This window comes from Homalodisca vitripennis, chromosome 5 (assembly GCF_021130785.1).
Source record: "Homalodisca vitripennis isolate AUS2020 chromosome 5, UT_GWSS_2.1, whole genome shotgun sequence".
NCBI classification, from domain to species: Eukaryota; Metazoa; Arthropoda; class Insecta; order Hemiptera; family Cicadellidae; genus Homalodisca; species Homalodisca vitripennis.
Window position 1 is genome coordinate 40,955,076 of NC_060211.1, and position 27,548 is coordinate 40,982,623.

The following is a 27,548-nucleotide window of genomic DNA, read 5'->3' on the forward strand; positions in this document are numbered from 1 at the left end:
AAATTTGCTACCAGTGGTTTGTATATATTTTTGGGAATGAGTGGAGAGTCCTTAAAAGTTTACTGTTCACTGTTATTGAACTCTGGAAGAAGCTTACTTATCAGTCTTAATCTCTGAGGATCGTGACAAAAAATCTGTTTTTAACTTAATTTTGATGTTATCAAATTGCAATGGGTATAAGTGAAAAAGACTATGCCCAAGATAAGCAATTTTCAGATAATTACAAAATAATTCATAACTTGCGTTCTAAATGTTTCTCTATATACTTGTTTTACTAAAAAAAAACTATTCTGAGTAGAACTGCCATGACATTTGAGTTGATGAATGTACAGTTGTTTTTTTTCAGTGAATATACATTTTTTTTATTTTTAAGTTTCCTTCAGTATAACATAAAAACTAAAAATATTTTTATTGCTGGAAGATAATTGATGGGAAAATCTCTTAAAGAAAAGTAACTATGCAGACCTGAAGTGGACAAAAATAAAAACTTTTGAAGGAAAATAAATTGGTTTGTATTTTTAAAAAACATATATTTTATAAAACATAGTCTAAACCTTGAAACAAATTCACTAAAACAGTAAGTAGGTGATGTATTCACAGTATACAAACTATTATTAAAATTAAACATGCTAGTTTATTTTAAGTTTTGTGGCCGAAAACTATTCAGTGACTAGAACCAATACATTAAACAAGTTTTCCAAGGTTATGGAATATATATACTGCAAATTTATTCTTGCGTAAAAAAATTACCATTATACAATATTTAACCCTCTGGACCATCAGTAAAAGGCTGTTACCAGACCCATGACCACCAGTGCCCTATTACCCAAAACCATCAAGGCTCAGTGAACTTGTTAAGTAAACAAGTTCACTGAGTTGTTAAATTGGGTGATCTTTGTCATATTGTAACGAAGTCACCTGTGACTCATAAGATGCATTATATCTGTGCATATGAGTTATCTGTGACTCATGAAGCACTATAGTGCTCCAGGTAAAATTGGTGGAACTACCAGATTGTGTTCTATTAGAGAGCGCTATTGTGTACATTGTTTACTTTGTAACTGTCAAGATCTACCCTGTAACTTAGGGGCTAAAGCAATAACATGGTAGGCTTCAGCAATGACAGTAGCTGAAATGTGAACAAGGGAAACAGCTGCACATCTGAGTCATGGATGACTCGTGCCGCACGTGCGAAATAATTGTAACAGCGTGGCCACCCGACCGGAAATTTTTCTGGGAACCGGGCAAATTAAAAAAAAATAATTTTTTTGCCACCAATTACTTAAAAAAATCATTATATATTTTGAAAGTTTCTTGAATCATAACATAATCTCTTTTGCTTCTTAATCTCGAAACATAGTATTTTACGCGACGTGGTTCGTGAAATTGTGAATAAAGATAGACATATGTTCGTGAGCTACATCTGACGTTGGTTGATCTAAGGTTACCTCCACTAGTGTAGTGGAGTTTATCTTGGTTAGTTCTACTCCTGTGCCTCCCTCCTCCCAAAAATCGTAACAATGAATTAGACAATTAAAATCGATCGACCGTACGAGCGGTATGCTTTAAGCTGTAAAGCGGTAGTGACCGCGATACAAACGGAGTTTTTGTACTTAAGTATTATTTAGTCGTCAAAGTGGAGTCTCCGGACGAAATTTTTCAACTCTTATTCTTGAGTAAAAGTGTTGTTTTGGAAAGACGCGTGTTATATAGATAGGACAGGCCAAAACTGTACAGTGTTGTAAACTGGCTAAAGAGTTCGGTTCGTTGAGTAATATAATGTTTGACGGTTTGATAAGAGGCGCAGCCCGGTTTTTTGAGTACACCAGAATGTCAGTTGGATTTTTACAAAGCTTGATAAGATATCTTTTGGAGAAGAAAGTAGTGGATTAGTTACAACAAATAACGTCGAGAAGGGGGCGTTTGCGTCCTGTTACACAGCAATGACAGAATGAGGGGTGAGCGGCAGGAGAAACATTTAATGGCTACAATTGGTGGCGGATAAGCGCCATAGTGTGGTACTGCCCTGCCGCTCACTTCTGGCTAGTGTCGAGTGTTTCTCATATATACAACACAAACGTTAAACTTTAAGTCCCGCTCGATCCAGCGCTTAGCGCTAACCACTCGTACCGTGGCCCAGGCTTTGGTTGGTCTATGAACGATTGCTCCTCACACACGTTCCGATTGTCATCAAATAACATAGGCTAAAACAAAGAAAGAGATGTTATGTTTTGATATCACGGTCACATCCAAATTTTGACTGAACTGCGTTTACACGGCAAATATGGCGTAAGTTTTGTGTCTGTAAAAATCGCTAGTCTACACGGGCGCAAGAGCTTAGCGAGCGCTGCCGCGACCAGTGTCGGACAGTTAGTTACAAGAACTGGAGAACAGTGTCGGCTATTAAAATTTCAATTATAAACATTGCCGAGATATCACTGCCGTGTGTGAACAGACTTCGTCTTGACTCCTGGAACAACCGTAGTGATACAACTGTAGCAAGTACTTGCGACAGTTCTCGTGAGTGAAATTGCTTATCGTGTTCACATTATGCTACAGTAGTTGTGCAAATTCTCTCTCAACTTTACTTGACAGTGTAAACTCAACTTAATGCTGTTGCTAGTCTACATACGGCCAGCCGATCGAATCAACCACGCTCGTCAGTTTTCGTCGTCAGAACGGCATTGGTTGAACGACGGTTGGAAATCCCGTTCAGTTCTCCGGTCAACTATTTACAGGAACGACTTCTACGCACACATGACGATCGTTCGGACGATTCTAACTGTTCAAACCAAATACAGTAGTCCAACGTGCATGAGGATCTTTTTGTCATGTTGTTTCGTAGTCCTTGACTATAATCTAACGATACTGATGCATTCTTCATGTATTGGCCATTATTAGTGAGATATATTCGGATCCACGATACTTTCTCGGGGCTGTAACCAGGGCTACCACCAACTATGAGCATCTAGAAAAGCATGCATTATGCATGAATTTCGGATTCTGGAAAACGTGCGTGTGCGTGAATTTTTATAATATCCCTGAAAATTTTACTATTGATAGATCATTTCCGATACTCGATACTGTGCTCTTTTCACTCCATTCCGATACCAACAGAAGTGCTTAACTATGCTTGCAACACGATTTCACAACATTACTGATATGGAGAAGCTAAATCTCGAATCATAAAATAAGTCTTGCTAAAACATTTTTGTACTTTCAGTCTCAAAAAATGTAGATAGACAGTCAAATTAACAAACTTTGGCGCTCCGCCGAGAGTCTGCGGTGTCTGTCTATTCGTGGACAAAAACGATCGGCAGTATGCAAATTTCCGATTGGTGAAACACGTTTTTGTAGTTCTTTGTGTATAAAAGTATTTAAAAATATACAGCAACAGAATAACGTGATATTATAAATTTTAATTGAAGTTCGTTTGTTATGTGCCTATATTTGTCAACGGTAGCGTGTCTGCTGGTTCTAAGCGCGTACTTTAGCTCCTCGATAGTAAACAGACGATCGCTAATTTGTATTTTATCCGTACGTCGTACTTTGCGTAGTTGTAAATAAATATATTCTCTATTAATATACAACCATACATTTTTACGTAAATGTAATATGTTGTGGAAGCTCATTTTATAACCTACCATTTCTATTACTTGAAAGGAGAAATGACTTGGAATTTTAAATATATTCATTTCCCTGAATCTCTGCAAATTCCTTTGAAGTAACGTGGTATTAGGCTTCCCCTCCCCCAAAAGATAAATTAGTTAAGAAGAGTTCAGATGAAAGTATTTGGCTTATTTGTTGATTGTACTGAACCGATCTTGTGTACCGGCGAAATCATTGTCTCGTACCGAAAGTTCGTTCACCGCTAGACCTCTAGCCGGCAATACTGGGCTGCAGTCTGCTCCACGGTAGCGCTGTGTTCGTATTTGTTTGTTATCTTTGTATTTCCGAATTGGATACATGTATTTTCTAAAAATCACAAAAAAGAAAGTTATTAGGTATACACAATGTTATATCGATACATCGAAAGACACATAGATAAAAACTAAGGAGCTTAAAATAGGTGATTTCACAGAATTTCTCGCATATCGCTAGCAGCTTTGTGGCATTTCTTGCAAATACTGCGTGACGATAAAATGTCATCGTTGCACTTGGCGTAGGGTTGAACACAGTACCACAGTTGTCTATTTTGTTTGAAAATAGACTGGATAATCAGAAATATTCGACCGCGAATTTGAAAAGAGGTCTTGAGTCGCCATCCTGTGTAAGCAATACAGTTCATGTTCACCCACGATATACGCAATAATACTGTTTATTGTAATAATTATAAAATATACATCTCCACTTAAATAGCCAATAAAATCGGAGAGCCGATCAATCGAACGTAGGCGTTTTAACCTGAACGTTGGTGGCCGATCAATCGGATGTTGGTGGTTTTAACCTGAAACTTGGTGGTCCGATCAATCAGTCATTGGTAGTTTTCGTCTGAACCTTGGTAGTCCAACCAATTAGAGGTAGCGTCCAATAGGTTAATTCAACAGTCTTTCTCACACATGCAATCATAATGGTCCTCAAAGATTAAACATGAGGACTGAGGAGATTCTATCTATTCCAGACAAAATTAATAAAGTGTTTATATGTCCAGTTAACAAGTACTTGGAGACATTAACTATCAATTTCTTTACATCAACAATTTCTTCTGAGATGGAGTGGACTTCATTGAATAGTTCAACCTGATACATGACTACTTTGGTGATGTACACTATGATAATGTTGACTACAATCGTAATGTGGAAACTCACAACCTGTATATATATATATATATATATATATATATATATATATATATATATATATATATATATATATATAACATAAAGGTAATATTTGACAGGCTATGTCTTTGCTGATATGTTTCTTCAATTAGTTTTCTGTGCCAAAGCCTAACCACCAATAAAGCCACAGTTAACATTTATGAAGACCACTCCATCTCAGCAGAAATTGTTGATGTAAATAAATTAATATAACTGAGTGTGATATACCTAAAACAGTCGGAGAGATATTCTTTTGACTCCAAAATCAATAGCATTCTTCATTGGACTAAGAACTAGTGTACCAAAGCAGAAGGGTCATTTCGGGCTGGTTGAATCGAATCTATTTTGGGTACAGCAAAAATCAATATGTCACTTAAATCTGGGCAACTTATGGATGTCCAGTAGTAGCACATCACTAACCGCAAGATATTAGGGTGCAAGGGAAGATTGATAGGTCTAGTCTGCTGTGGGGGATGACTGTGAAGTTCCCCAAAGACAGTTTGCTAGCCTAGGCTTGTTGCGTGAAGAGTGGAACCCCTGTCCGCTTTGACTGGAGAGGCTGGCCTCCCTTCTTCCAACAAGACGACTGAGATTAATGCCCAAAAAAATCTTTCCTTATAGATCGCGACAGGATGTGACACACGATCTGAATATTCTCTTACTCCGGTAGCAGTGCAAAGATCCTATTCTTCTATGGGGCGGCCTATTGCCCTTAATCATCAAGGGTCAATCTGAAAGCACACCTTGAGGCTGACCAGTCTACTGTTTCAGCAATTCTACAAACCGCCGAAAACAACCGATCAGGTCCTTCTAGGGAAATGTGCTGTCCTTGTCCTGCTATTGCAGGACATTCTAAGAGCAGGTGTTTCGTTTCGGGTGACTGTAGTACCATTCTGCTCATTCTCAGACCCAGATGCAGCCTCCACTTTCTCTACTGTTCAGTGTGAACCCATTTCAAGACAGCCCCAAAGGATTCACACCTAGAAATACCACAGAATGGTCGAGGTTCCATCTTATTGGTCGTTCAGCCCAAGTTGATCAGGGCAACTCTTTAGTTCTCAGATATCCCCTCATGACCAGGAATCCAACAAAGAGTCACATTGTATTTTAAATATTGAGCAAATAAGTAATTAAGAATACAGGTTGAGCATGATATGAACACAACCATTTCATTTTTTGTATTAACTATTAAAGGCTAGAAGCCTTAGTTTAAACAGCTTAGTTAGTCAATAGATACACTTTCCCATGTTTCTGTTATACTATATTATTTCACAAGTTTATTAATTTGTATGGTCTTCTAATAACTTGTGTCATGAAAATTTATCTCAATCATTGGTAACCTGATTGGTTGTTCCAATATAACTGTTTAAATGGAAAACATAAATAAATAATAATGAACGAGTACATACATTTATTTATAAATCTTGCTTTTAGCAGGAGACCTACGCAAATAAAAGTCCTGATATTACAAAGCGACCTTTTGGCCATCCTAGTCCTAGCCCTATACAGACAATCTTAAGCAGGAAACTGGATTTTCCCGAACATTTGCCATCGGGCAGGCAATGGTATTAGGAAACCCATGATTGATCGACCGTTTGGACTTCAACGTTGCACCAAAACTTGAACTCAATAACCACGTACTAAATTTTCAAAACAAATTAAAAAATCTTGGTCTTACTATGAGCTCAAGTCTTAAGTGGAATGACCAGGTTACGATAACGTGTAATAGAGTATTTGCTGGCATTCACAGTTTAAAGAGTTTTGCTTTATATCTAACATTCAGTGTCAAGGTTATGCTGGTTAAAACTCTCATACTGCCACACTTCAACTACTGTGACACTGTGATCAGTGACATGACTGTTGAGCTTTCGGACAGGCTTCAACGTGCTCAAAACTATTGTATCAGATTTATTTTCAATCTCAGACGTTATGAGCATGTGACTCCATTTTTCAAACAGCTATCACTTCTGAAACTTCAACAACTTCGCCAACTTCACATTCTTTCAACTCTACATTCAGTTATCAGAAACAAGTCACCTGTTTACCTGTCCGAAAATTTCAAATTTATTTCCGATATAAGTGAGCGACCTACGAGAAGGGGATCCACGTTACTCTCAATTCCTGTTCATCGATCGAACTTCTTCAGTAGGTCGTTCACTGTTCAGGCATGTCGCCTCTGGAACTCTCTTCCTGATGATATCCGTATTATAGAAGGTCGGGCTCGTTTTGGGGCGGGGGTCAGGGACTTGTTGCTGGGCGGTCTGTAGGGGTGGCGGATGGCGGTGCTCGTGGCGTGCTTGTGGTCAGGCTGTGTGTTTGAGAGAATGAATGTAGCAATAACAAGAAATTATTTAAAAAGTAAATTGTTAATTTAAGTTTTAATTTATCTTTGTTTGAAAATTTTCTACATATTCAGCTGATAAATTTGATTTTTAATTATTACATAGTAGTATATATTTTGGTTAAATTTAAATTTAAAATGGAATTTGTTATAGTTTTAAGGTCATTAAATGTGAATATGTATATATATATCTGTATATTATGTGAGGTTGAGTGGTAGAGAGGGCTAAATAGCCCTAACTCCGCCTCTTGAATAAAGGCATATTTCATTTCATTTCATTTCATCGTTCAGTGATACAAAAAAACCAGTAACGTTACGTTTCAAGATCTGCAATCTGATCTCTTCTTCAGCTAGATAACTAATGTAAAATCTAGGTAAAAATAAACAAATACCAGAGCGTTGTGACATGCTTGACAAGTGTTGTGTGTCAACTTCACTAATTCTAAAACATGCACTTAATAAAAACAAAACACACCACTAATTATTAAAACCGAACTACAGAATACAAGTAAAAATAAATCTGCACCTGCCGACCAACCACCTACGACTGTAAAAATCACATAGAGTAAAACTTATTTAACAACAGCTGGTTCTTAAATTGGTTAGCGGGTGTTATAACCAATTAAAATTAGTTTGTAAGTGGATCAAGAATTACTGCCAGAGCAACAAGTGTGTTTTAGTAAGCAGTTGTCTTAAACCAAACAAAAGCACTTTCCTACGATTACACTGAAACTTTGGTAGGCTTAGCTTTACAGTCAAATATACAAAAAGCCCATCTAGAGTGGAAAAGTTTTTGATTGAAACTAAATATAAATATAAAATAATAGTTTACTAGGTGAGCTCCTATTTAGAATAGTATTTTAATGTTAGGCAAATAAGTAATTTAGAGTTTCAAGTCAGATATACCTAAAGTTGTACAAAAATTAAAAAAAAATCTTTGTTTAATATTGGGCTCACATTTGAACCTTGATAAATGAAATACGTGATTACCACAGTTGAGTGATGTATAAAGGTCAAGTAGTTCATTCACATTTTGTCTGTAATCTTGACATGATTACTTGCCTAATTACTGTACATTAGTTAGGCAGTTTGGGTCTTACACTGTACGATTATCAGTGTTCTAACATTTATTACAGTACACGTTTTCAAAGTGATTTATGTTAAAAACATAAATTTTTACAGCACAGTATTTAAATTACAGTTTAAATCGTGTGAAAACTTCTAGTTTGGAAACTTTGAGTGGAGCAAAAAAATGCTAGTGTACTTTATCTGATTTAGGGTCATTCACATGACTGGACAATATAAATTTTTTACCAAAACAAAACTTGCCACTGTACTCCCATTATTTTATAAGTATATTTTACAAATAATAGATTTAGAGCCTGTTAAAATAATTTCAAGTGCATCAAGATTCGAGCTTCTCTTGCTACAGTCGTGTTATACAATGTTAAACGCACGCTAGATTTAGGGTCAGAGTGGTAGGCTTTTTTGTTCACCCTACAGCAGACAAAATCCTCTGGGTTGAGAGACTCCCAATGGACCTACTGTTTTCAATTCTGATATGGAGGTAGTTTAGGTTAGGTTAGTTTAGGTTTGGGTAGGTTTTAGGTAGATATAGGTAGAGAGGTGGTTCCCACACCAAATTTCAACCCTATTAGTTAAATGATTTAAATGTTATCCAGTATACAGTCACACTCAAAAACAGAAACGTGCTGTTTCATCAATTAGTGATAGAGACTCTGCTAAATGCTTAGCCAATTAAAAACGTTTTAAACTTAATGTGTAACAAATTTAGAAAATTAAATTACAAATATACTTTATAGTCGGGCCAGTTTTTGGTTAAATAATGTATGATCCTATTGGACCTTTTGTTACTAAGGAAAACAGTATGGCACATCATAGCATGGAACATGTGTAGATATACTGTAGATAGATGTGCTTACTTAAACAATGTTTATAACTTTGAGAACCACTAGAAGATTAATAGAATATATTTAATTTGGCTGACTTAATAAATCTAACATAATTTATGTACTCTTTGATGTATTTTATTTTATGTGTTAGCTTTATCACAGTGCTAATTAATTTTACTTATACTCCAGAACAATCTTCGGGTGAAATTTTTGTTAGTAAAAAATATGACAGTGGCTCACAGGCATAATGAAATAAGAGATAACAGCAATAAATAAATAATATATTTAAAGTGTAATTACATTTTGTACAAAAATACATCATATCTTATATTTAAAATAGAGTACTTTGATATCTTTCTTTGAACATTTGCCTTTACATTAATATTGGCCAATGTCTCAACGGTATGCAAAAATTAAAATTTCTTGTCCTATCTGTATTACAATCATTCAGCAGAATCAGACACAAACAGTAAAATATCTCTTCTAAACTATGTCACTGTAATTAAAAGAGCACCAACTTATTTTGAATACAAAGTAAACTAAAGAAATGCTTACTCCATCTTGGAAAATACATTAAAACACTCCAGGATTTTTCACAAAGGTAATTTTCAGTTTGCTTACAATGTATGAACAAAATAAACCTTGTTTAATGGAGGAATATAAATAGTGGGCATTTGAAATATGCTCTTAGTTATTTATCAGTAATTAAGTTGCATATTTGCCTTGAGTTAAACACTAATTTTCACTGTAAATCAAAACATTTTGTCTTTTAAATATAAAAACAATACTTACATCTGTTAAACAGTTATTTACATTGATTTATAAATCTAGTATTTAAGTAACTAGTTTAAAAGTAAATAATAGTAATAGTGCTTATTAATTACATTTTACCCTGTGAAACATTATTCAAAAATAAAAGAAGGCCTTTATAAAGGTTTACATTATTATGGCTTGATCAAAACAAATGAATCAGAATCGAATAAATAGAATTCAAGTGGCAAGAAAATCTGAGGTATTAACTTTTAAAATTTGAATAATTATCTGCTGGTCCTAAACCATCCAGAACTCGTGAGCTGATAATTTATCAAAGGTTAAAATGTCAGCTAACTGACAAACTTGGTAGACGTTTGAATCAAGAGTTTATTATAAGTCATGATTTTATGTAACTTTTACAAAAAAGTTCACATAGTATATACCTGTACAATGACTAACTAATGAGTATTTAAATGCAAACAAGTAAAATAAAATGCATTTCTCCATTATAAACATAGCACCTTTACAAAAAGTTCTGATTCAGTTTATAATATCAAAATGCTTAATGTTAATGTTACAAAAATTTTGTAGACTGAATGTAAATTATTATCTACAATATTGTAACAGATGCTAATATTTTTCAATAAAAATGTTTTAAACAAAACTTACAAAATAAATAACTTAACGATAGAGAGTATTGAGTGTTGTTATTATATATCTTTATTTAAAAAGAAAAAAGACTAGTTAGTACAAGTAAAATCTTATGTGTTTTGAATAGATTATAAATACGTAAAATGTACAAAAAAGATGCAAATATTACGAACTAATATTGCTTGGTGCCATCTACCTAACATTTTACCGATGGGTGAGAGTATACATACTGAAGTCCACATGATTGAATGCTTATGATATCACATTGGTGAATACTAGTATTTACATAAAATTTATTTATATAGATCTTAACTGGAAAAAAGTACAGTGAACACTTTAAAAAATATTTGGAAGAAACAAATTTCCATTCATAATAAATATTTTCCTTGACCCTTTGATATAAAATGCAAAAATACTAATGAAAATAATTTTGAAATACAGAAAAGATATATATATATATATATATAATATATATATATATATATATATATATATATATATATATAAAGCATATTTGACAGACCCATTAAGCAAAAATTAAATTGTTAATTATACTATTTTATCTGCTGCTAGCATAATTACTATTTCATTAGGGTCTATACACCAATTGACATCATTTCCTTCTAGAACAAACAAATAATTTTTTCGTTATACACTTCTATATGTTCAATTTGGCAAGAGCCAAGCATGTAAGAGTTGTATAGAGTAAAGGTCACAATTTATAAAAAACCTTTTTCCACAGGCTTTTAAACATGGTGTTCACTGTACTTCCATAGTGTGGCTCACAAATATAACAAAATCTTCAGCTTTAGAATGTGATTAATATCATGTAAGGTTTGAAAAACAATTTTTTAAAGAGATTATGCATGATTTTTGTAGATGTCTTAGAATTAAGAAAACTCATTTACAGCACTTGCTTACTGAAAGTAGAGAAATCACAGTGGAAATAGTTACGGGCTACAAAATAGTTTTGTAAATGTCAAAATACCTTTTTGCCCATATTTCACTAATCTGATAAGAAACACTTTAAACTAAGTTTACTGTCATGATTCCTTTTGGTATCTAGCACATTAAGTTGGGTACAATCGTTGAGTATTTTCCAAATTGTGAAGGAAATCACAGCATCTGGGTTTTGCATATTTTGGCAGTGGTGAAGTGCATTAGCCAAAGCCCATCACAAACTTGGGGATTTGGTAGGTCAGTGCAGGAATTGCCATGATCACGGACATCCTAGAACAGTTCAAAATGTAATTAAAAACTGAAATAAAAATAGTAAAATTTACCCATTGCTAGCTAAAAGCACATTGTGTGTGCGTCCTACCACTTAGTGAAAGTCACACATGCTAATAATTTATGTCTCCCAAAAATATTTTCACTCATTTTACACCACGCATCTGTACTAATATTAGCCAAAATAAAATAAAAATTCCTAACAGACTACAGATCCTAGTAGAAATAACAAATCCTAAGAAATATCTCCTAATGTAAAATTTCTTATTATATTTATTTAAAAGAAGTATGAATAATTTATTATTAGTTTTCAGAGGCTTAAGACATTATTACTACACAGCTGATATCTTTTTGTGTCATATTTGTATCAAAATCATTTAAAACCGTGAAAGTGAAACAAATATGAACACTTTATTTTAATTTGGTATACTCGTATAACTATAGTCTGGGAATACAAGAACAACAATATTACAGAAGGAAAGTTAGGACACTTTTCATGTATAGAATAATAATATAGAATTAACATAAAAATAATGATATAATTATCTTAATTTCTGGTCTAGGAAAATAATTTTTTTACCAAAACATACAGCTTTTTCAGGTTTTTCTTTTATATTGCGACTGATTAAGAACAGCTCTCATGTTTTTTGGGAGCACTTAGGTTAAAGACAAAACGTCACTGAGTGAAGTTCTGTGTCGGTTCGGTGAGAAGACAGTTTAGTCATACAGCATATTTCTGGTTTGATAAGGCTGAGTGATGGGCCACAGGAGCCATAATTGTCTTCTTTCCTGCAGTCTCGTACAGTAACAACCATTGTATTTCTTGATAATTCTGCTAGAATGTGTTTCGATGCTCTTAGTTAGGTTCGGTGTTTTGTTTTTTTCACAGTACACAATAACCATCAGTTAGAATGAGCTCAGGTGTTCTGTTACATTAGTTTTGTTTGTATATGGCAGTCGGTTGTGTGTTTTGTTCACTCCAGAACTTCAAATAAATGTAAATAAAATATTTTGGTTTCCTAATTTTTAGTAAGTATAAAATATGTTTTAGAATAGCAATCATTTCAAATAAGAATCGCTACGAGTAAACTGAGTACTGAGTTCAGATGTTCTGTTACATTAGTTTTGTTTACGTGTGGCAGTCGGTTGTGTGTTTTGTTCACTCCAGAGCTTCAAATAAATGTAAATAAAATGTTTAGTTTCCTAATTTTTAGTAAGTATAAAATATGTTTTAGAATAGCAATCATTGCAAATAAGAATCACTACGAGTAAACTGAATACGTGCCACAGACAGACTGCTGCTGCCGCACCATCTGCCACTACGAATAATTCCAACCACTAAGTGTTTTTCACAGCTCGTAATGGATTAATGAACTTTATCAAAAGAAAGTTCATAAAGACTCTAAAGTTCATAAAGCATTAATTATAATTAAAGATGAATTGAAAACAAATGGCCAACACCATCAATCAGCTGATTTATCTATACGTCTGAAATCTCTCAGATAAATTAAACATGTACTGGTGATCTGTTGACCAATCACACAATCCGATAATGAAGTTCTGACACCAATCCATCTGTGAACAAATCAATTTGAACATACACTGCAGAATTAGCATACAGTAGAACCCCTCATATCCGGCCTCGGTTTTACCGCACCTCGGTTTATCCGGCCACTTCCCGGAAGCCAATATCGAAATTTATTTACCACGGCTTGCAGACGCGCAGTTGCACGCACAAGTCTCCCACGACTCTTGCGTTATTTTTGTGTATCTATTTGTTTACATTTTCCTGTGTTGTCCTCAGTTGATCTAATAGGTTTAACCTGTAAACAGTTCGTTGATTATTTCCAGTGCGGTTAGTACAGTACAGTACAATTGTTTTGTTTCGTCAAGTGCTGTGTACTGTAGGTTGGTTTATCCGGCCGAATCGTTATCCGGCCAGGGGCTCGGTCCCGTGGTGGCCGGATATGAGGGGTTCTACTGTACTGTAAAATCGACAGGTTTTGTTGAGAAATCTATTCAGAATAAATTTGCATAAATGTCATGTTTAATTTTATCACCTTAGTTACTAATATCATAAGGATTATTTTGGAAAAATCTGCAAATCCCTATTTTAACACGTTAAATGCTGAAAATAAGTATATGCAATCCTCCTATGGCTAAAAATATTTTATGTTGATGTATTTTAGTTCGTCTGAAGCCAATATTTGTTCATTCGCTGCTCAGCAGCACTGGTAACACAGACCAAAACCGACACGAGCATTCAACGTGTTAAATACATTTATTTGTTTATAAATCCATAACTTTGTTATAAAATCCATTTGTTATAAAATATGACTGTTTAAGAAAATTTGCCAAAAATTCATCTCCTTGGATATATTACTTACAATATTATTTATATGGTAAACCAAATAGGAAGTAATATTCCATTAAAATATCAATTTTACACTAATTAACACTTGGAATTTTAGGAGTAAGTGTACGGGTCAATTCCATTAATCAAAACAAAAAATTAATCTGAAATGATAAAAGTCAAGTTTAAAGTTATAAATAGGTTAAGGTTATAAATATTTTAGAACAACTGTAACTTTCTATTATCACATCATTATAAAAGAGCTAACATGGTAACGATCATTAAAAACATTTAACAACAAATAGTAATTTTAATTTAAAATAAGTGGTGATTTTAATTAAAAGGCTACACACTAGAAGGAAAACTAGAATTGAAAACATTCAAGTTTAAGCGCACAGAGAATCAAGACTGAGCCATCACCAATATGTATCTTCTCATTGACCATTCATTATTCTATTTTTAAAAGTCTAGTAAAAGATAACTAAAACTTACTAAGTTTTTCTGAAATTAATACAAAAATAACTATTTATTCAATACATTTAAGTTTGCTGTCAGGCAAGTATATTGTGGTTCAAAACAGTTTCAATGAATTTCAAATGACAATAATTTCTTAACTTCTGATTTGTGAATTATAATTTCTTCTACTACGGTTTTCCGACTTGGAAGAAAGATTAGGAGAAAGAAAACTGATAATTTTTTTGTTATCGAAATCCACTGCATATTTGCAATTAAAATTTCTTTAATCCATTAGTCTGCTATTTTTAGTGGCCTGTAGGGCACCTGCACTAAAAAATTAAAATGGTCAAAACTGCAGTTTTATATATAAATCATTGTAGTTTTATTTATGAATGTTGTAATTTTGGTTTTAACATTCTTCTTAAGAATTAAATTATCTACAAATTACTATATAATATTTTTATTCAATTTTTAAAATGCCTATACATGTTTTAACTAACAAAATTAGAATATATATATATATATATATATAAAACCACAGTTTACAAGAAATTAGTTTAAGTCTTCCTAATTAAACATGTTGTTACATACATTTCCAACAGCTATTTCATTACCAACAGCTATTTCATTACAAGTTATTAAAAGCTATTCTAGATGAAGCTGTGAAGCAAACTTACCTGCGATCACCACCACCGTCAACATCACCTCTAGGTTAGACTTGTATCACCTGAGGGACCCTGTGACACAGATAACACTAGTACCTCGACCATTACATGCACATGGTTACATTATCTATGTACAACTGTCACCTATGTTAGAGAGTATTTACATTTTCTAGAACATGAATTGGCTTTTAATTGTATCCTTGTTTAGTCAAACAGGAATAGAGCCACTCTACTAAATACGTAAGTAGGGGATTATCTCTTGACTAGTAACTGAAACTTGACTTTACATTATTAACTCTCGTTGCAATTTGTATTGCACAAGTTGCATAACAATGAGTGAAGTGGTGTGAGTTATCTTTTACGGTTTAATTCATAGTTTTATGTATTTCAGCTTGATTTTACCTTATTGTCCTAAAGCATACCAAAAGTATTGGAAAGTTTATTTATAAACTTATAAATAGACAAAAGTTTATTTATAATCTTAAACTTCAAATTGTATAAACAACAAAATTATTAAAGAATGGAATCATGAAGAATTTGGATTCACTTACCATTTGTTGGAAGCACATGTTTAAGTTTAATTTAAAATTATAATTCACAGTTAAAGAGACTAGTGTATCTTAAATTTGTAACCATAGCATGTGCGTTAATGTGCCAATAATAAATCTAAATTATTAAAAATAGATTTTAAAAATAAAAGAGAACACTAGCCAAAGATTGACTAATGTAGTCTTCCTGCGGCAGAATTCTCCAAACAGGATATCCAACTAACTACAACTTGCACGAGAGTTGATTACTACTGAAAACCAGCTGTTGACATTATCTAATAGTCGGTGCTGGTATCCATGGACATTGACAAGCTATTAAGTAATCATCATTGACACTGTCTCAGTTGCTCAAGTTAAGCTCTGCATTGACTGTACAGATAAAATCAGTAATCAGCAATGATTCTCAAAGACAGTACTATAGCCTATCTGTTTATGTGTGTTTTAATAAACTTTCTTGTTCAGTGTCTATCAGTTTATGTGTTTTTCAACAAACTTTCTTGTTCAGTGTATATCGGTTCATGTGTTTAAAAAAAAATAAACTTTCTTGTTCAGTGTCGGTTTGTGTGTTTTAACGGACTTTCTCGTGTCATTCCTGTAAACAAATTTTAAAATGTGTTTAAACATTCAATTTTTTACTTTAATCTTTTATATATATATATATATATATATATATATATATATATATATATATATATAGAGAGAGAGAGAGAGAGAGAGAGAGAGAGAGAGGAAACACTTGGGAAATTATACAGAGTAAAACATATTTTATAACATGAAATGTATTGCCAAAAAGTGTAATGTTCCTAAGGGATGGAAAAAGAGAGGAAATTGTGAGGAAAAAACAAATAAACAAAGGAAACATTGATGTACAAACAAGATATCCCCTAAAAGGAAGATTTTGAGATCACAACAAGAATTGTCTCAGTACATTCTTGGAAAAAAAACTTTCAATAAAAATTTAAAACTTCAACTTTTTTTACAAAAATGTTTAAATTTACTAAATGAAAATGTAGTTAGGTCAGTCAGCACCCCAACTTTTTCTGGCGAATTAGCATCTGAGGTAGATGAGGGAAAAATTAACTTCATTTTAATAGTACTCCTGTTAGCATGAAACATAATGATGATATTTATTCAAATGATGATATTGAATGAAATGAAAATATTTAGTATTTCACTTCCCATTTTAAGCAATGATTGGATACTGTATGATAGCATTGATAAGTATTTTGAAATATTGAATTTGAAAAAAAAAAAAAAAAAACTAGTCAACAGTGATGTATACCTGGTGAAATCGGCTGTCGGTAAAGCAAATAAATATGAAGATTTAGATTTTATCACTAAACTCTCACAAGCCGCGATCAAAGCTCTAATATTGCACCCTGCTGAAAACAGCTGTTCAGAGTTGCCAGTCAATGTGAATGCAACATAGAAAACCTCTACTTTTGATTTAAAGATACAGGAAATGTATGGACAAGTCCATAAATGAAAAGTAACAAAAACATTCACCTGTAAAAAGAAAAAGAAAAAAACATGCAACTTGAAAGAACTGAGAAAAATCATTCACAATTATTTACTAACTGATCTGTCAAAAGATTGACTTACAGTGGTTAAAATTCATTTGGAATGGTTTAGGATTTTTCCTAAAGTAGGTTAGATTAACGGTATCCTCTTATAAAATATGGCTTCAGAGTAACGATGAGATCCAAATAACACGATTGCCGACATGTACCATTGTTGTGTTACAACAAGAGAAACATGACATATCAAGTACTGTATACACTCTCTTCACAAGGTTCAGTTAACAACAAAACATTGTTCTTCAAAACCATAACTACAAAGTCAGGAGAAGCATGAATAAAAATCATACAAAACATATATACTACTGAAACATATATGTGATGTTGATTTCAATTATTGGTTTATTGTTTAAACATACAACATTTTTGTTGCTGACTTTGACTTTGGTGGCCATCACAATATATTTCGATTGCTAACTATTTTGTATTATTAACTTCATTATTTGTTTAAAATTTGTTTTTGACGATAGCAGGGTTGTTAAGATAATAGGATTTTTTTCGAATATTTGCCAGTGTTCAGTGATACAAAAATCAGTAACAATAAGATTCGAGATATGCAATCTTATTTTCTTTTTATTACATGCATTTTTAGAAATAGTGTGCATGGAGTTGAAACAACATTTTGTTTATAATTTTTGACTAATGTGTTTCATAACACTCTAGTATAATTTGTTTATTTCAAACTAGATTGTAGTTATGTCTTAGGATAGTTATTGACCTGAGGAAGAGATCAGATTGTAGATATCAAATTGTTGAGTTACTAATTTTTGTTACTTTAACTTCAAGTTTCAGGAGTTGATACCTGAAGAAGAGACGAGGTGAAATAGCAGAAGTGGTGTTCCGTTATTGAAACACAAAACATTGTACTTGTCTGCACAACCCTGTTATTTGATCAAATCATCCATCATCAATATAACTCGAAATAAAGGAATCAAGTAGTTAAGTAGTAAGTACCATGCATTCTGTGAAGAAGTAGGGAGTGAGTTTCATGCATTATGTAAAGGTAGGTCGTGAATTCCATGCACTGAGAGGAGGTAGGTAGTGAATTCCATGCACAGAGAGGAGGTTGGTAGTGAATTCCATGCACAGAGAGGAGGTAGGTAGTGAATTCCATGCACTGAGAGGAGGTAGGTAGTGAATTCCATGCACTGAGAGGAGGTTGGTAGTGAATTCCATGCACAGAGAGGAGGTTGGTAGTGAATTCCATGCACAGAGAGGAGGTTGGTAGTGAATTCCATGCACAGAGAGGAGGTAGGTAGTGAATTCCATGCACTGAGAGGAGGTAGGTAGTGAATTCCATGCATTATAAGAAAGTAGGCAGTGAATTCTATGGGAGGAGGTATCAACTTAAAACCCAAAAAGTAGTTCACATACGATAATGCAAAGCCGTTGTAGAACCAGGCCCGCCAACCGACATTCGTGTTGGCATCAATGCGGCTCTCGATCTCCTGACACAATGTCTTCCGATCGTGGGATCGCCCTGAGCGTAGATCACAGATCAGACGCTTCTTACATTCGGCATCACACGACGGCCGCACGGGTGAGTTCTTCCAGTAGAATCTGAAATGTTTTCAGTTGAGATTTAATAATACATATTACATGGCATGTCAGCTACACAAAATGAATTTTTTTTGCATCTAGAAGAAATTCTTAACTCTTTTCATGTCTTGAACCAATTTTTGCTGATTAGCATAAATGTCTACAGTCCAACACATAGCAATTTTATATTTTTACATTTTTAACCACCCAAAGACTTAAAAATTACATAAAAATCTCAGTATTATCTATGCTAAACTGTAAAAATACTTTGGTATATACTGTAATACTGTATAGTATATGTTTTTTAGCGTAAATACTTTTGTGGTCTTTAAATTTTATATGTTTTGTTGGTGACATATAAGGACATACAATAAATCTAATATCCTCTACACATTTCAAGTTTTGTATGCATGTTTAAATACAACCCAAAACAAAATAATCATTTGAAAGAGGCTCATACATTTATATTGCTGCATAGTGAAATAAAGGCAAAACCAGCAGCTTAGTACACCATTTTGTTGCAATGTTGTGGTTGTTCAAATTGAAAAGGAATTCACAGCCTAATTTAAGAGCCAAGAGATATATTGTTTCTGTACAAATGTTGTTGAAATTTTTTTTTGTATTTTAAAATTAACCTATATTAATATTTCAGTTGCCAACAAATTTTAACTACTTCTTCTGACTGAGCCTTAAATGAAATGAAAAACCCTTTATTAAAACACGCAAAAGTTTAAAGGACTATTTAAACTTCATGGTGCCTTCAAGCAATGATAGCAGGAAATTAATTGTTATGTTGTAAATTATCAAATTCTTCAAATGAGGAAGAAATTGAATTTACAGATCATGGACTAGGATTAAAAAACATATAAAATAGTAAAACATGTAATAGTTAAGCTTAATAATTGTCAATGAATAGCTCAATAATTTCTAACTATTGTCTAATTTATTTAAAATTTAGTTACACATGTTTTTCACTAACTGACCATAATTTTCTGTAAGTTACATCAACATAAATAGCATGAATGGCAATTTTCAAACCACTATAAAATCCTCTTAAAACTTGAGTTTTCTAAGTGTACTCAATAGGAAAAGAATATATTAAAAGAAACTAAATTATCATATTTATACATGAAACAAATAGATAGACAAATAATATTTAGTCCTCCTCCGTTGACTAATGGTTATAGTCTCGGCTCTCTAACCGAGAGATCACCGGTTCAAATCCCGGGGAGGTCCAATCATGTACTTTGGCAATAAAAAACCAGTGCACATCGAAGCTGGCATAGCTAAGATGTTGAGGCTTAAATAAGATTAAAAAAGAACAAAAATATTATAGGTTCCTTTCTTACATAAAAAAGTGGCCCAAAATCATGTACCTGTAATACAGGTCAAAGACAGTCTGGTTCTCAGCCATCTTGTTGACCAGGTTGTCCAGTTCTTGTGGCAACAAGGAGGGTATCTTGAACGCTGACTGCATGCTGTACAGTTTGTACCATATCGGGTAATCGTACAGGTTGGCTTCTTTTAAGTTCATGATCCACGTCTCATGATCCACCACCATCTGTAAGTATGACAATGTTGTAACGAACTTGATTGAATCATTGTTGGTGGGTTGAATACAAATAATATAACATTTGTATTACAGATTTGAATTGATCTTCACAATACAAATTAAACGGATTTCAAAATATTCCTCCACAATCTAGAAAAGAGTTGAGGAATCAACTTGCTGACTGCATTACATGAACTAAGAATCTGTTACATGTAAAGTCAAAGCCAAATGAAAACCATTTTAGTTATAAAAGTAGTTTACTAAGTGGAAGAATTTGTGGATCAATGACAAATTCCTCTGATGTCGTGTTTTTGTTGCTCATAAAATGAAATATATTTATATGTTTTCATTTATTGTAATAATTCATATTTTCTGGAAGCAATGTATCAATAAATCATTTGAAATTTTTAATGCCACACACAATTATATAATAGTACAAATTAAATTACTTTATTATTTAAATTTTACACTAACTGTGACATTATGATGTTAACTTCTGCTATTCAATAATTATACAGTAGACTCCCGTAAGTTCGGCCACCTCGGGACCGGACCCTAGGCCGAACTTAAAAGCGGCCGAACTAAACCGATGCCTATTTAAAAAAATTGCCCATTTATTGTTTGCAAGGGTAAATTTTTCAATAAAAGTTATGGAAATAACCGTAAAATTAACCTTTCCAAACATTACCAACACAGAATTAACTACTAAACTAATTTTAAATTTTGTACTTACCAATAAAACACGGTAATACTGCATATGTTGGGAATCAATGCGTGTAGGAATCAACACTTGCACATAGAATACAACACAGAGTAACGCTTTATTTACAAAACCACAGACCTAATGAAATAAAATAAAATAATACAGTACTGCACTGTACATTGGTGGTTTAGCTTCTTAACACTTAAAATAATCTGTCACTTTTTTCTGAATTTTTGTTTCTAATGATTTTTTATGTGCAAACTCACGCCACCTCTTAATAAAAAATTACATCGACTGCAGTTGCTTCTTTTTGCTGTTCGATGTAAGTAGCTGCCAGTTGCAAAGCTGCTTTTCCTTCAGCGTGGCTCATTTTTATTTTCTTCGTCTTCCTCTTCAATCTCAGCACCATCTGCGTCGTTATTCATCTCGTTGTCCTGGCGAATGACACACATCGACGATTTCGTCATCATTCAGAACCTCGTTGTCTAGCTCCTTTTCCATGTTGATCCACTCCAAAACATCTTCTTCAACAATGGGACCACAGTTCGGTTAGTTGCTGAAGGTCGTGCAATAGAGCTGCATTGTCATCAGGTTCGCCATCAAGAATGTTGTTTGGCTCATCTGCTGTTGTGTTTGTTTTGATCTACGCTATCTTCTATATTTGGCCAAAGTTTTTTCCAAGACTTTACAAACGTGGATGGTGGTATTTCGTCGTATGCCTTGGCCGACATGTACACAACATCCTTCATGTTAACTGACTTCAACACTTTGGTAAGGTCTAAGCTGTCATCAGTCTCCAGTTTGGAAAGAACTTCCGAAAGTAGCTTACGACGAATACTTCCTCTTGAAGCACTCAATGACCCCCTGGTCCATCGGCTGTTGAAGACTGGTTACATTGGGTGGTAGGAACAGCAGTTTAATTTCTTTTTCATCGTCACACTGAAGATGTTCATCATGAGTAGGCGCGTTGTCAAGAAGTTAGAAGTGCTTTTGGCGGGGAGTTTCGATTTTGCCAAATGTTTTTTTCACTTTGGGAACAAATTCGCATACAAACCATTCTCTGAACAAGTACGTGTCCATCCCACGCTGATTTCTGTGACCGATAATACACTGGGAGAGCGTCCATGTTTAATGTTCTTAACACGCTCTCGGTTTTGCTGCTTTGCCAATGACAAATAGGAGGTAACTTGTGAGTCCCCGAAGCATTTGAACACAAAGGCGACTGTTATCCTGTCTTTGCTGGTTTTAAACCCTGGAGCAGACGTTTCTTGCGGGGGTGGCAAATGTTTTTCTAGGCAGAAGTTTAAAATTTAACCCCAGTTTCGTCAATGTTGTATATTTGCTCTGGGCAAAAGTTTTCATCATCGATAATTTTTAAAAATCTTGCAGAAAAGTCGGTGGCCGCTGTTGGGTTTGCTGATAACTTCTCACCACAAACTCCAATAAAATGTACGCCGTGTCTCTTTTTCCAACGAGAGAGCCATCCATCACTAGCCACGAACGCCTCTTCTGGTTGAAGCTTTGAGTGTAAGATCATGGCCTTTTCTTTTAATATTGGTCCACTTAATGGCGTTCCTCGTCTTCGTTCTTGAACGAACCACAACCATAGAGCATCTTCCACCAATTCGTGTTTGGCCTTCCTTAGTGTGCAACGCTTTTCTAGAACTTTTTCTCGGTATCAATTTGTGTACAAAAGCCTTCAATACTTTTTCTGTTGCGTCGCCAGTCGTTGACTGTACTTTTGCCCACGTTTAAATCCCTTGCAAATACTTTGCACGGATTCTCCTTTGTCTAATCTCTCCAGAGCTTTGTAGTCTCTGTTCCATTGACTTGTACTTACGTTTACGCATTTCACTCATTTTAAAAAACAGATTAAAACACGATGCAAAAACAGTTTTTGTTCAAACACACACGCACACAACACAAAAACTATGAAAACAACAGTACTGTACATACACAAAAGAAATCACAGAAACCCAACGAGTAAATAAACAACAGTACAAAAACGCAAACTAAAAGAAAATAACTGACTTTGTAGGTCTACTGTAAAAAATGACGAGCACCACCCAGTATGAATGTTCGAGACGAACTGATGAGCTGTTTGACAGAGCAGTAAACTAACCAAAGAATACAACGGCACTGTTAGTAGAGACGTGCTGCCCGCTTTCTGGCTGGCGCCAAGTGCGTGTGACTCATGCTCAGCGACCGGCCGGAGACTAAGCGGCGGCCGAACTAACCGAGGCCGAACTTACGGGAGTCTACTGTACTATCAAAGCAAGTAAATCAAACAAAATCCTATGAGGAACATTATAGAGGCACCTAATCTTTTGTACACTCGTTAGTTAATACTCAATAAAATAAAATTTTCAACTAAAGTTAAACTTTATTCTAACTAGAGAAGTTGAAAAATAATAAGAATTCTGTGATGGCAAAAAATGTATGTTTTAACAACAACTCATTATTATGATCTTGTATGGTATAAACTATTTTTTAAGTGTCAAATGAAATATTAAAAACTATTTTTTAATAAAAAAAAATATAGATAATGTGTGCGAACAACTCTAATTTATGTACACTTGAGAGGTTGCTCAGAAATGGTTTTAACTGTTAAGTAAAATTTGTTAAAAAATTATTACAGTGAAAGCTATTTACCTAAAAATTCCACACAAAGAATATGACATAACAATAATCCCAGATTTACATTCCAAACTTGATTTTCCTTACTGCAAATACGGGTTATAAATTCTGTTACAAGAATGTAATGCAATTGGACCTTGTGGCTCTTTCCATCACTTAACAATTTTAGGACCACCACTCAACAGGCTGACTGCTTACAGAGTGTTCATCTACCTCATGTCACTTATTGTTCGAGTATCCTTTCCTAAAACACTCTTACCATTTTCTTGCTACACACAAACACCCATTAACAATAATTCCTCCTCTTCTCAACAAATGGAGCAAATCAGGTCATCCAAAACCCGGCACATATGTGTCATGTGAGTTGTGGCCTACAGGAAGATCAACTACTAATCTTAACAAGGATTTCCGCAGGATCTGCCTCTCGTACACCTTCAATAATATAGGTCACAAATGCTTGAAATCTTTTACTGCCTGTGTCCTGTATGCACTTCTACATATTTTCTAAAACTGGTGCCAACCATATAATCAGACATTACAATTTTTTAACTCATTGACTTTATATTTTAAGAAAAACTTTGAAATTTAATACAATAACATTAGAAAGCATGGAAATCAGAGAAACTACCATTTGTTGATTTATGTTTTTTGCATTCAGCAGAGAGTAGCCATGAACTTAAACAAGCAAATAACTGAAATTGTAGTAAAGGCCTAATTAAATAAGAAAATTTAGTAAATAAAGTGGGCAGACACATGTTTATGGCAACTTAAAGTCCATTAAACAACAACAACAAAATGATTTGTGAGTTAGACCCAACGAATGATATAAACTATTATGTAATTATCACGATTACACCACTTTTGGTACATGAGTAATTAGGTTCCAAACTTGGCAGTCCTTAATGTTACTGAGATAGTAGGATCAAATTAAAATCAAAGCAACTCTGTCAGTCTTACCCTGGTAGACTTGTCATGGTCGCCGTCTACGTAGTATATTCTGTAGCCAGGATTGAGGTCAGCGTAAGGTGTGACCGACGGTCCCACGAAGGCGATGTTGACAGCCCTGCCGAGGTCCTTGGTGTCGTAGAATAGCTCAAACTCATCGTAATGGGTGTGACCAAAGAACTGTGCTGTTATCGTTGACTCATATCTGTGACATTATTTCATTAGGTTCCAAATAAAAAAGGTGTAAAAACAAATTGGTGTTTGATATTGCATGTTGCATGTTGAGTTTGTTCGTGAAACAAGGTATATCCATTGCTCTCGACCTCCAAGGATGTCTGGAAACTGTAATCCTTGTAACAGAGTTGATGAAATCTGCAACTCCTCAGTTACTAATCAGAACTTCAAATTTAAATTTTATACACTTCAAGGTATTACATACAGTCTCTACTAAATTTAAAAAAATGGGGGCTCCAGACAGAAGTAGCACACTCGTACTACTTCTACTAGTTACATGCTAGTGAGAGTCAATTCTACCATCATCTCACAACACACACACACTTAAAGTTGTTTCATAGTAATCATCATTGAACCTGTCTATGACTGAAGTAACTAAACAAAGTCGAAACAACAGAAGCAGAACTCCATTCTGAAGGATGGAATGGTTGTAATTTATCAATGCAGGCTCTATCAATTTAGAGCTCAGACTAACGCTGTGGCGTTGGGTCAAAATTAAAAAAGCATTACATGCATCAGCTTCGATGCTCGGACATGTCAAGCTTTGGTTTTGAAATCTAATAATAGATGATTGGAAAAGTGGCAAAGGGTTAGTCCCTCACTAATCTTCAAAAGCAACTAACCTGTATTAATAATAGTCATAGTCACCTTAATTTACAAATTCATTGAGAACAGAGATGAGTCCCTCAGTAATCTTCAAAAGCAACTAACCTGTATTAATTAATTATAGTCATAGTCACTTTAATTTACAAATTCATTGAGAACAGAGATGAGCCAGCTTCACCTAAGTGTTTTTTGTGAGCCATAAGGTAATACAATGTTGATAATATGTCACATCCATACAATCAATTTAAAGTTTAAAATTCATAGTAGCCATGGAAAAACCCCTTCAGACTTTAGTGTGGCCGGTTCTTCGACCATTGGTAGATGATCTTACTCAATATCTGGTGGAAGCGATGAGCTTTGATTTCCGTCAGGAAGGATATTCAAGTATTTGGCATCTATGTATGATGGTGGTTTCTCAAATATAGTTAGGCAGTGGAAAGGAGGGTCATAATTGTTGGCTTTATTTGTCTGATAATTTTGGATATCTGCTCCTCTTGTCACATTTAGCTTGATTGCAAAAGTAGCTATTTCCAGGATGAAAAGTTCAATAATAGTTAGGATGTTGAGATGTTTGAATGAGCCACTGCAAGAGTACAGTGGGCCTAGGTCAGAGACCATGAATTGCCTTTAATTGCGTTGATAATTGCATAACTGAGTTAAGGATATGCAGCACAATGAATATGATCGCAGCTATCAAAAGAAGCACATCTAGACTCTAGACAAAATTCGTGTTGGTCAGCTCTTGGCCCATCTGGAGATTGTGTGGATTCCCACAGTCTTTGTATGATTGTTAACTCTGGAAATTGTATGGATCCTTCAAGGAATGAATGGACCTTAATGGATTTCACATTGACGTGGGTAAATAAAATTATTTTAAATTCAACTGTTGGCAGGTCTTGAACAATTCTGTGACTAAGTGTTGGAAACCAAACAGTGAATCACAGCAACTTAAATCTTTGTTCTCTGTGAGTTTTCACGGTAGGGTTGGCAGATCTCCACTCCTCTGCCACAATATTTTAATTGTTCACAGCAGCAAATTGTATGAGAAAATGCTGTAATCGTCGTAATGGTACTTTTTCAAGCTCTTTTACCTATAAACTGGAGCTTATCTGATATAAATAATGTAAAATAAAAAAGAATTAATTTGAAATCTGGAAGAAAATTAAAAATATAAAAGTGCAGTGGTAGTAAATTAAATTATTTACATAGTGTACTAGTATTAATACTAAAATACTAGTAGTAATTTAGCAGTAGGCTACTGTTAATACACTAAAAAAAGCATTTTATGTACCAATGCCTTATTAAATTTACTGAAAATGTAAAGTGAAAGCAAAACATAAATTATAGACTATTCTAGACATCAAAATCAATTTTAATAATACACATATAACGTACAATTTAAACTGCAACAAAACAAGTACAAATTTAAAATATGTACTAGCTAGTAGTAGTTTGAAAAAGAAAGAAGTAGGGGCACAATGCAGATTGTTGAAACCTTTGTAATGTGTGTTTTTAATACTTAGAATTAGAGAGAGAGCTGCTCTGCTGACCTGTTGATGATATCATAGTAGTTTCGACTCCAGACTTTGAGACAGTCGCTGTGGCCGGGTGGTATGTGTCCTATCACATGGACCTTCTCTCCGCTGAACTCTGCACTCTGCAGCTCGTAGATGAACCACTGCAGCTCCTTGGCTGGGTCTGTACTGTTCAACAGCAACCACCTGCCAAAAACAGACACTGTTTGAAAATCATCACAATAAATTCTAAGAATCTGCCTATGAGGGGAATGTTCTAAACACTTGAGCTATTGATAGGTGTTATGAAAATCATATCTTAATATTTGAACTTTTTAAGTTTTAAAAATTTGAAATATCCAAAATTTTATCTGAAAACAAATTGGAAATGTGTTGAAAAGTAACAACTGTAACATATTTTTAGAAAAATACTTCTTTGGTAATCTTGGACTTGCTAAAGCTTTTACAAGGTAACAACAAAAAATACTGCGAAACCATACAACTTTGACAT

General features: G+C 34.0%; 1 protein-coding gene across 1 annotated transcript in view; it reads right to left on the reverse strand.

Moving 5' to 3' along the window:
- Window positions 1-11,622: 11,622 nt before the first annotated feature.
- Window positions 11,623-27,548, reverse strand: part of LOC124362061 (sphingomyelin phosphodiesterase-like) — a 72,509-nt gene continuing 56,583 nt past the window's right edge. The window contains 5 exon segments of the mRNA XM_046816226.1: window positions 11,623-11,708; window positions 18,682-18,867; window positions 20,223-20,407; window positions 24,696-24,888; window positions 27,074-27,244. Of these exon segments, the coding sequence (XP_046672182.1) occupies window positions 11,639-11,708; window positions 18,682-18,867; window positions 20,223-20,407; window positions 24,696-24,888; window positions 27,074-27,244 (805 nt within the window). The 3' untranslated portion in view covers window positions 11,623-11,638.